Source organism: Rhagoletis pomonella, unplaced genomic scaffold (assembly GCF_013731165.1).
Source record: "Rhagoletis pomonella isolate Grant_MI unplaced genomic scaffold, Rhpom_1.0 Rhpom_scaffold_00001, whole genome shotgun sequence".
NCBI classification, from domain to species: Eukaryota; Metazoa; Arthropoda; class Insecta; order Diptera; family Tephritidae; genus Rhagoletis; species Rhagoletis pomonella.
In genome coordinates this window covers 19,425,130-19,436,915 of record NW_023458555.1, presented here as the reverse complement: position 1 = coordinate 19,436,915, position 11,786 = coordinate 19,425,130, and the positions used below count along the sequence as shown (strand labels likewise).

Genomic DNA, 11,786 nt, shown 5'->3' with positions numbered 1-11,786 from the left:
ATGCGTTTTTTTTAAAAAAAAAGTTATCAAGCTCTTAAAAAATCACCCGTTATATAAACAATGTGTACGTCAAACAAAGCGATTTATTTCGAAAATATTTTGTATGAGGGTTACCACGTATGCAAAAATTTAAAATCAATTTAATTGACAAGTGAAATTAAATATTTTAATGGGGGCTTCAAACGAGAGAGCTTTAAGAATTTTTTTTTTTAATACTTTTGAAAAGAGTTGCCAACTTTTTAGAAATTCATCAATTTAATTAACAAGCTAAATTAAATATTTAAATACGGGTGAGAGGTGTAAGAAAGATTAATTTCAAAAATAGTTTTGAGCAAGGTTGCCATCTGTTTAGAAGTTCACAATAAATAATTAACAATTTTTACTTTTTACTATTGTGGATGTGATTTATGTTGAATTTTATTATACAAACACAAAGCAACCCTGCTAAATAAATATCAGAAGTAAGCCCTATTCAAACCCATTTCGATTGACCGCCATCTTTATTAATACATTTAACTTTTTTACTAATTTGAATGTAACCTTTTAAATACGTGGCAACGCTTCTAAATAAATATATTTTAGAAAATAAGATTATAAAACCCCATTATGATTGATACCCATATTTTAATAATTCATCTTAACTACTAACTACTAACTTCTTAAATACGTGGCAACCCCTTTAACATAGTTCAGAAGCAAAACCTTTTCAACCCCATTTCCATTGATACCAATATTTTATTAATTCATTTAAAATATTTTGAATTTAAATTTTAAAACGGCAACACTCCTTAAAAACCCAGAAAATATTCTGAGTATTCAAACTAAAGATTTCTTAAAACTCGTTCAGTTGACATAGTTTAATATTTCGTTGTGTATAAGTTAACAAAAAATTCCACATTTGAAGCAGGTGGCAACCCTCTTAGAAATATTTTCAAACAAACGTTCTGAACCCGCTATCGTTTGGCACCCATTTCTCTTACTTAATTCCCTTCATTTAAACTAATTTACTTTTTTAAATATATCGCAGCCCTCCTATAGTTGAGTTAAGAAACAAAGCTTTTGAAACCCATTTCGATTGATACCCATTTTGTAATAATTGATTTATTTTTTTAAATCATTTTAACATAATTTTTTGAAAGGTGGCAACTCTTTTCAAAAAAAGTAAACCCTTATTGCATATCTGCGGATCAGATCGGAGAATCGAACGAACTTTGCTGATACGATGGCATTGATTATTAAATAATTTCAATTTAATTGTTCAGCACGTGGCAACTCTTTTCGAAAAAATAAAACAAATTTGCACATCTACGCGTTTATATAGAAACCTAATTTTCCCTCTTTTTTATTTTGCAAGGTTTTCCGCAAAATTTTTTCAAATTGAAATATTCCACAACATTTAATAGAACGAATAGCTGCAGCTAATATTTATGGCACGTACGCTTTTCAATTATGTATGTACATATCCACGTTTGCAAGCGGAATTTGATTCGATTTGGCACACATTTAATTTGAATTCCACGCAAAACAAAAACAACACAAATAACTCAATTAGCTTGAGCAGCAAATACTAGTAACAGAAAAATCAAACAACAGCAACAACAACAAAAATATACAAAATGCTGTCACACTTGGTAAGTTCAAACTGAAAGTGGCATTTAACTGACATTGCCAAATGGAATTTTGTGCGAATATACATACATATGCAAATTTCAAACACGGAAAGTCAAGCGACTACACGAGTTCGCGCTGCTGTGGAGTTAGAAGAGATGTTGCTGTCAGGTGTGAATTACCTGCAACAAATATAAAATCAAACAACAAGCGTGGTATCTGCATATTTAGGTAGATAGCGAACCATTTACATACATATGTAAGCATGTACATACATATGTACATACACAGGGTGACAATAAATAACGTGTTTATCATAAATTTTTTTAAGCGGAAACAATACATAAAAAAAAACGATAAATAAAAGTAACGTGTATATTTATTTACAACATATTCAGCCAGCCCCAAAGTGGCCTCCCTTGGCGGCGATACAAAAGTCCGAAGTACCGAATTGCTGCTGTGCCCACGAAAGCACCACGGGCTCGGGAAAGTCGCGGCGGTACACCTCTTCGTTGAGCTTGACGCCTTGATTCACGAAAACCAGGAGAGTCTTGCCGCTGGTGCAAATTCCGTCCAGACGGTTGTGCGTCTGTTCCAAGGTGAACAGCTTCTCGTTGGTAAAGAGCATCTACTCCCGTCGTTGCCTTGCGGCCCGATGCTAAAGAGCGCAACATCTTTAGAGTCTCACGCACTTATTTCCGTCCGTGAGGAGCTGAACATTTTGGAGCTTGTACGCCTTTAGGCTTAGCTCTTTTCTAGCTATTTTTCGCACCGATTCATGGCTAATCCCGGTCCCAAAAGCGGTTTTCTCATGGACTCCCGCAAATTTCGTTGAGCTCACTTTTTGATAATAGTTTACGGAGCGCTTTCGTCCTCTCCCGTGATGGTCGCCTGCATGGCCGAGCTCATTGGACCGAACGACTGCGGTACCACTAATTTTCGCAACACCAAGCCAACGAACAATTTCACATTGACGCTTTCTTTGACGAAACAGTTCCAAAATTGCACTACGTTTGTTTGACATTCTGACACACACAACAAATAATCGTTATGAAGCAAAAAAAAAAACCGGTGGACATACAAAAGACTATGGAGAATCTAACAAAACAAAAATTGTTGGCCTACAGCACAATACTAAACTTTGTACCGTTTATTTATTGTCACCCTGTATATGCGTACTTATACCAATGTGCAGCATTAGCTCCGGCACATGTGTAATGATTTTTCGGAAAATAATTTATTTCGTTTATTCAGTTGCACGCACATAAATACATATGTGTGTACATTAGGGTGATCCTTAAAAAATCAAAAGAACGATTGTAATACCACGGTCACAGTTGTCACATATAAATTTCGGTCCCGATTGGAGATGGTTAAGGCGTGTCGCACTAGAGGCAAAGTACAGATTCCTCTATAGAGACTCAAAAAATTTAAATTGATTTTTTTTTTTCATCTAATACCCAGAATCGATACTATCATGTTCGAAGATATCACATATACATTTTGGTCCCGATTGGAGTCACCTAAGATGGCTTCATCGGGCAATCTAAACTTTGACCCTTATGCAACACGCCTTAACCGTCTCCAATCGGGACCAAAATTTATATGTGATATCTTCGACTAGAGTAGCATCGACGTAGGGGTTGAGGCTTAGGAAATCTGATGTGGAATTTGCTTCCTACATTTAAGAACCATCCTAATGTGCATACATAAGTGAAGTATAATAATACTTACAGTACCTATTTTATTGTTGTATAACAAATAAGTTTGCCTGTTGAAAACCATTCTAATGTGGCACGTTCCAATGCACGTGAGTATGCCAAGTCATGCGCCCCAATAATGGCTAAGTCAATATGTAGATACAATCGTGAATGTAAATTCTAGTAGTCATATGGGGTCAATGGTTTAAATAGGATGCCCACACAAAAAATCTGCTGTTTTTCATTTTCTAACGAATTTTTAAGTTGTTATATTTTTTATCTCCAACACAGATATGTTTTTCAGGGACCGAACATAACAGTTATTGATGAAAACTGTCATGGAAAAATTCACTATGAAAGAAATGTTCTACAACTAAGTGAAACATACCAATCGATTTCGTTTTGCACCGAGACTCAAATTTGAAAATAAATTTTTATTTGCAATTTTTATGAAAAATTTAAAAAAATAACAATTATATTTGATTTTTATATTATAAATCCAAAATAACAATTATTTTTAATTTTTATATTATATGGCTTAGATAACAGTTATTGAAGAGTTTTATTTATAAAAGTCATCAATAAAAATCATTCAGTGACTTTTACTTTAAAAAGTCATTAATATAAATCAGTGACCGACTTTTATTTTTTAAATCAATCGTATAAAAGTCATTAACATTTTTCGCAGTTAAGAAGGTGTTGGAAAACAAAAGGTTACTACGACTTATTCAAATGACTTTTATAAGTATGATTGAAAAAATAAAGATCAGTGACTGATTTTTATTTATGACTTTTATAAGTAAAAGTCTTCGATAACTGTTATTTAAGACATATAATCTAAAAATCAAAAATAACTGTTATTTGCAGATTATTTAAATAAAAATCATAAATAATTATTATTTTCGATTTATAAAATAAAAGTCAGAAATAACGGTTATTTAAAGAGTAATTAAATAAAAGTCAAAAAATAATTGTTAAAGAGTGCTTTTTTTAATAAAAGTTGTAACTGTTTTTGCTAAACATAAAGAAAATAGATGATCGTGGCGGGAGCTATGTAGTAATATTGCGAGCTACAGCTAGATCACGAGACTGTAGATGGTATTGTTTCTATTGAAGCCATCCAATAGTAGCGCTACCATCATAAATGAAATAGGCGTTTTGACGGCCCCAAACTGAATTGAGCGTTGATCTAGTTCTCTTAATATATACACTTCAACAAGGTCAATTGGCATTTTTTCTGCTATGCTGCAGATATGAATTTTATATGGGGTTCCATTAAGGGGAAGCCACGCGTTTAGGTACAGAAGTTTCAATGTGCAATGGGATATGCTTGAGACAACCTTAACTGTCTGAACTACATATTTTAGTCGCCACAGTTGACCACTAATAAGACACATCACGAAAATCTAAGGGACACTTTCTTACACTCACAGCCCATACCGATGACGTCTCCATGCAAGTTGGAAGTGTCCCATTGTGCTTAGCTAGCTTATGAGTCAATTATTTATTAGCAGTTATCGATCTTTGGACAACCAAAGATTTAGAAATGTAAGACTGTGAACGGCTGAAATACTGCGAAATAATACTTGATAACAAACTGTCGGGCCTACCTCACCTTGGGTCTATCTCGTTCTCACACCTATTGGGTCTTGACGGCAATTATTCCGAGGTATACGGGTTTGAAAGACTGAGGCCCACCGCCAACGAACTGATTGATTGGGCATAATCAGTGTGGCTTTAGACATACCAAATCCACCATATACCAGGTATTCACCATACGTCAAATTTTGGAAAAGACCCGCAAGGAAAGAATCGACACTCACCACCTAAATATTTGTCGACTTCAAAGCCGCTTTCGATTGCACGTTTTCAAAGTAATGACATGTCCTATTTAATTTTGTTTACATTATATTTTAATACAGAATTTTGGTTGTGAGTAGTTTTAATTAATTTCACAAAACTTTGAATACTAGAAATAATTATAACGTGAAATATTCTTCTGAGTTTTGATCAGTACATGACAGCATGCATCGGACACAGAAACCTTTTTTAGAGCATAAAACAATGGCGAAGGGTGGCAAAGCCGGCTAAAAGTAGTTGTAGGAGGAAGCAATTCACAGTTCTAGAATCTTGTATTGAATTAACAAGAAGAACTTGTTTTTGTGAAAACTCAAATTTCCAGAAAGGAAAACAAGTAATTAAAAAGAAGCAGCTTATAGGAATTATTAAAAAGATATGACTTAAGTCACACAGTTTTTTTTTTTTTTTTTTGAAGAGATTCAATTCTCAAAACATTTCAATTTACTAAAACAAAATGTTGCTTGCATATATTGAAAATACAAGTTTGTTTTGATAAGTGTAAAAACACGCTGTAAGAATTGTGTATACTTTCCGCTAAGTATAACAGGTTTTAGGTCGTTTAGACGGTATTTCTTAAATGTAGATTTAAGAAAAAGGGCCTGTACCAATTGATAGAAGTGATTCAATTTTGACGGATCAAACCAAAAATTTACTGTTTCTCGTGGTGCATACAAATCTGTAAAAAGCATAACAAGGCGAACGTTACTTGCAAGCTATAAAATAGATATAAATTTCAACAATTTCAGCAAAATAGAGCTTTCTCGCGAGCGTTTGTTTGGGTTTTCTACTGTCAAAATTTTACTTTGGATTTGGCACAGTAAAATTCAACTTATTCGTACACCATATTAAATTTTTACAACCCGTCTCACCACGGAAAAAAGTTACCTTTGGGCACACAGACAAAGATCCTAATATGGTAAATTTTCTCAGATTTTATCTACCACAAAAGCAGTATTTTGAAAAACGAAAGTGCGAAAAGTAGAATTCTGTGAGGCAGAATTTCAATACGCGGAATTTTCAAAAGCAGAATTTTGAAAAAGAATTCGATAATTAGAAAAAGCAGAATTAAAAAACCACAGTATTTTGATCGATCAGAATTTTTTAACATTTTGCAGAATTTTGCGATGTAGTATTTTGTAAAGCAGCGTAATGAGACGCTCCCTCACTCTTGCCAACAAATAATGCTTCGGACTGAGTAGGCAGTTGAAAAGTAAAATCCTCTTCCAGCGTCCGAAGCTCACTCTCTATAACTAACTCATCGTGCCCGTGCTGGTATATGGCGCAGAAGCATGGACAATGACAACATCCGATGCTCTTAACTGCAGATAAAGATTTTGTAGAAGATTGAACGATGAGCTGTAAGAGCTTTACAACGACATGGACATAGTGCAGCGAATTAAAATACAGCGGCTTCGCTGGCTTGGCCTTGGCGTTCGAATGAACTACGACGCTAGACCTCTGAAAGTATTCAAATAGGAACCCGCTGGTAGTAGCAGAGGAAGTGGAGATGGTTGGCTTCACTTGGCATTTCCAATTGGCGTCAGTTGGCTCAGAAGAAAAACGACTGCCGTGCTTTATTGAACTCGGCAAAAATCATTTGGGCAGTTACATCGTCAAGAAATGTTGTCGAATGCAGGTCAGACATGGCTGAATTATGCACTGATACATAGTAACACTTGTTTTGATTGGATCCGGGGCACTTCGGCACCACTGGCCATATAACGGGCTTTTTCGTTACACCGCCAACAGAAGAAGAAGATATGCTTATTACTTACTGTACCCGATCCAGCAGGCCGGAAAGTTGTATACAGGGGGATTTAAAGAATTATTTGTGGAGCTTACGACAGCGTGATTACAAAGATTCGTGTATGCCTTAAATAGAAGGGAAGCCACTAGTTTCCTTTTTGGGGTACTAATAGCGCATTTTTTGGCATCGCATACCTAAATTTGAGCCCTAAGCTGCCCAAGAGCAGCAAAATGAATGAGGAGACTTTTGAGCACATGCTGTGGGAATGTCCTGGCGTTCCATTTTTATTTTATCTGGATTAAGCGGTAAAAGAGCACGAAAATTTCTTCCAGTTTTCTAAAAAAACAACATTTTTTTAACGTTGCACGTGGTTCGAAGGATTTGCTAATTTATCCGGCAATAGCTCTTTCTGGTAACACTAACCTCTCCTTACTCAAAAAAAATAATTATTTCACAATACCACAAACAAAATGTTTGTTTAAAGGGCAGATAAATTTTAAAACCTACTTGAGAAAACGGCCCTAAAACTTCTGTCGTGCAGATTTTTATGTATATTTCTCAGAATTTGTTTCTCCGAAAGAAGCTCGCTCTTGCATTTAGTTAACTACTAACGAAATGTTATCACAAGTTCCCTTTATAGAAAGTCTTTCATCTCCCCGTCTTGTCTCAGATTAAGTCAAAGTGTATTTCCTATTTGCTAGTTTAAAGCTTTCAATTCTTGATGTTTATTCGCTTAATGTAGTGACTCAATCAAGTCTTGGCCGCAATTGCCATGCTTCATAGTACATAGTAATTTAATTAATTTGTACAATTAACGCCAACAGCAAAAATTAAGCCGTAAGTAGCAAATCCGAAAACAGACAACTAAAATTAAAGTGTGACAACAACAGCGGCAATTAAAGCAACAACTGCTGTATCAATAGCAGCAACAGCAACAAAAGCAGCTATCATGTCTAATCAGGATAAACGTGTTGAATGTGCAACCACAAACTGCAGACTCCAAGTAAAATGTACGAGTACACGCAAGAATACAGAATAGAAACGAGTATGTGTGAGTGCGAAGGGCGTACATGTGTACATACCCAATGAGAAATGCAAAGGAGTCTGCGAAAAGTGACATTAGAAATTATTTCACACTCCAGCTAAAATTACAACCAGGTTAGTCTTTTTAATCTTAAAAACCAGTTTTTTATCAAACTGCCCGCAAAGCCATATTTAAGTTTTGTAAATAGAGAGGTACTTTAATTTCAAATACGTATCGAACGTTTAAGGCAATATGAACTAAGAGACCTAAGGAGGTCTAAACAAGGCTAGCCAGGCCGATCGTCTGCGAAAACAATTTGGGGATTCACAAGGTATCATAACTAGTCACATTGTCTTAATATTGGAAGTAATCATCGAATTAGATAAATGGTAAATGAGCAACATACTCCATATTTGAAATAACAAGGAAAATATTGCCTGCTTCACTGAAGAGAAATCGAATAAGCCAACATTTTTAGCAGAGCATCCAGAGCTGAAAGATCCCGTACAGTGGTTCTTGGAAGTTCAGCTGACATATTTCCCACGCTATTGATTGAGAGTGTGCTCCACCGCACCACAGATGCATAGCTCATTACGGGTCTTCTCATGAGGGTGTAACATTGCAATTCTGGCTAAGATAGTTCAAAGTCTTTCTTAAGGCAACTAAAGGCAGTAGGCAAGATAGTTTGAAAGTTTTTATTTATTCTCTCTTACAAAAAAAACTCCCTTGCCAACAGAAAGCACCTGTCGAGTGAGCAAAGTACCGGTTTTCCATTCGAGATATTCGATTACGAGTCCTCGTGCGGCGGATTTTTTTTTAATTATTATTTTTTACTTTAATTTCCTTTTAGTTTTTAGATTTTATAGGTTTAGAAAGAAAAATTATTACGTCTTTTCATTTGAACATTCTCAACATTTTTATTTATCTATCGATTTTCTCGTTAGCATGTTGATTCTTTTCTAAAAGAGGCTTTAATACAAATGAAAAAAATAGCAAAAAAACTAGCAATTTGTTTCCTTTTTTCCATGGGAAAATTTTTTTTTCATATACAGAAAAATATATTGGGAAAATTACCTGCAGGGGAATTCTGACAATCGCCAAAATTCTCTAAATGAAAAGCAGTGGAACCTAAAAGTATACAACATGAAAAATTAACAGATGCAATGTGTATTCAGCAAAAGCTGCCAGTATAGGGGGAACCCAGCTAGATATTGCATGTTGTTAGGCGCGCCTGCTTTTATTTTGGAGATTTTTGGCGATCGAAATTAGCGATGGCGGATTTCGGAATCCGACTGCTGTTCTAGAAAAACAGAATACAGATTCGTAATCTATGACTCAAAATTAAGTTTATGTACTTATATTGAGCGATTTTTTTATGATTTCAAAATTTGAGATTTCCCCTACTTCAATGAGTCTTGTGTTATTCTTCCATTTCGCACTGGGTATTTTCCGATGTGTGTATGTATACACACACTAAATTAGCCACCTAAAGGTAGCTATGCTGCGTATAACTTATGTACAAAATAATACACATACACCTTCATTCGTACTCACTCTGACGTGTCATTCACTGTGCCAAACAATTTAACATGCAACCTGCAACACCACCGTTGCTCCATTGCATTTAACCAACTGTAGTAGCAGCTAATAAAATTACGCCCGGCCAATAAAAACGTTGACAGCTGCAACAACATAGTCGTACAAATCTTCCGATAGAAAGTGCAGATAGTAACAACAATAACAGCAGCAGCAGCAGCAGCAGAAACATGAAAAGGCAATGATAATGTGCCGCAAAAGTATTCTGCTCATGTCGTCGTATTTGAACTTTTAGCCTGTAGCAAGTAATTGTAATTTAATTTCCAATTAGCAAACAAGCAACTAATTCGAAAATCCTTGCTGTCGCATGCACTTGCTACACAAGGCACGTTGCATACGTACAAAGAAATATGTATGTATGTATGTTTGTAGGAAACTTTATGATACTCTTACATACGTACATACATATTTGCTTGCGAATACAAGGAAATGACAGCCGCTGCAGATATATGTATATATGTATGTCGGTTTCCAATGTAAAGGTATCTCACACGCAATGTCATTGATGCCACTCAAGGTGGCAATTTAAAAAGGATACATTGAGTCTTCCAAACTATTTTGGTATGAAGTGTACAGTGGCATTAAACACTCCAAAAAGTGCATGTAAAACTACTACTGAAAAGTTTTTGTTTTTGAACCATAACCTGTGCAAATATACGCACAAAATTTTATTTTTAACATTAGTTGTTTAAAAACGTAAATTTACACATTAAATGTTTAAAATTACAAACATTTTTAAAGTAAAAACATATTGCCACACATTGCATTCATTAAGAGGGGAAACTGGTTACCCATCTTAATATTCGCAAATTTAAAAAAAAATTGTTTAGAGTGTAGTGAAACTCAAGATGTTTCAACATTTTCTACACAACAAACAAATTATTTTGCTATACATTTCTGCAACATTTAGTATTTTTTGTTTTCAAATTTGTTTTTGTTAAAAACGTTTCTCCCTTTCTTTCTTTACAGCCCGTAGGTATCTATGCCAAAAAATACGAATGGGCTGCCCGGCCTTCCAGCAACAACGGCGGTAGCCTGCATTTAGACTTACACCCGCCGCCAATGCAAATTGGTGGTGATTGTTCGCTGTGGATACGTTCAGCGACGCTGGACTTCGATGATGGCTTGTGGGAATGCCAAGTGACGGCGAGTGATTTCACAACACAGGATGCACTCACCAGTCAGCCAGTGCGATTGGTTGTCAGAGGTAAGATATAAGAAATGGAGAAGAAACAGCTACATATATACTAAAGGGTTGCAAGAATGCAGACACTAAGAATATATGTGAGTTCTTTTGCTTCACTAGCGGGTAAACTTGTTAATTCATCACCTAAACAAACGGAACTCACACCACCAACCACTTCTTAACGATCGTTTCAACTCAACAACGGCGCTAGACTCGAGTTATGGGATGAATTCATGAGTTATCTCTTGCAGCCCTTTAATACATACATAAAACTCATTACCTGTTTGCAAATATAAAAATAAAAAATAAAAACACTTTATAAAGTCAACAGTGCTAATCCCTTTCCTCCAAGAAATCAAACCGGATCTCAAATGCGAGTTAGAATTCTTGACCGCATTTACTATCAATGCATACGAATATTAGACTTTTGCTATCATGGGAAACCCGCGCCTTTTTACATCAGAGACTATAAATAAAAGTTTTTTTCAAATTTTGATCTCAGAAATTCTTTGTTAAAAAAAAAATCCCAAAAATTTTTGAAAGAAGCCATTAGGATAGTCTCCCACCGTAGCTCATAACTCCTACATGCCTTTCGAAATACTGGCCTTTAATATTTTGAACAAAAGAAACAGATTTTTTCTGCCTTTTGTTTTTACCATTTTTTTGAACTGAAAATAATCGTTAAGTTTTGATTTTTTTCTGAGGCCTTGAAAAAAATTTAAGTTACGATTTTGATGTCAATATTACGAATATGTACTATATGGAATCAGTGGGCTAATTTGTATTTAGTAAACACTATATAAGTACAAAAGTATTTAGGTATCTATAGTTTAGTGAATAATCAAGTATACATATATCACCAGAGGTCTCAAAAATCCTAAAAATCCCTAAATAAGCGCAAAAATCCTAAAAATCCCTAAATAAGCGCAAAAATCGTAAAATTGTCCCGAAAATCCATAAGTAGCCCCAAAAATGCCGCAGGGGTACCGAAATTCGCGAAGTTTTCTGGAAAATCCCGAAATAACGGGTGATTTTTTTGAGGTTAGGATTTTCATGCATTAGTAT

General features: G+C 35.1%; 1 protein-coding gene across 1 annotated transcript in view; it reads left to right on the top strand.

Moving 5' to 3' along the window:
• Window positions 1-11,786, top strand: part of LOC118738822 (kin of IRRE-like protein 2) — a 67,759-nt gene that overhangs the window by 19,515 nt on the left and 36,458 nt on the right. Inside the window, exon 3 of the mRNA XM_036469854.1 lies at window positions 10,505-10,742. Coding sequence (XP_036325747.1) covers window positions 10,505-10,742 — 238 coding nt within the window. The remainder of the gene's footprint in view (window positions 1-10,504; window positions 10,743-11,786) is intronic.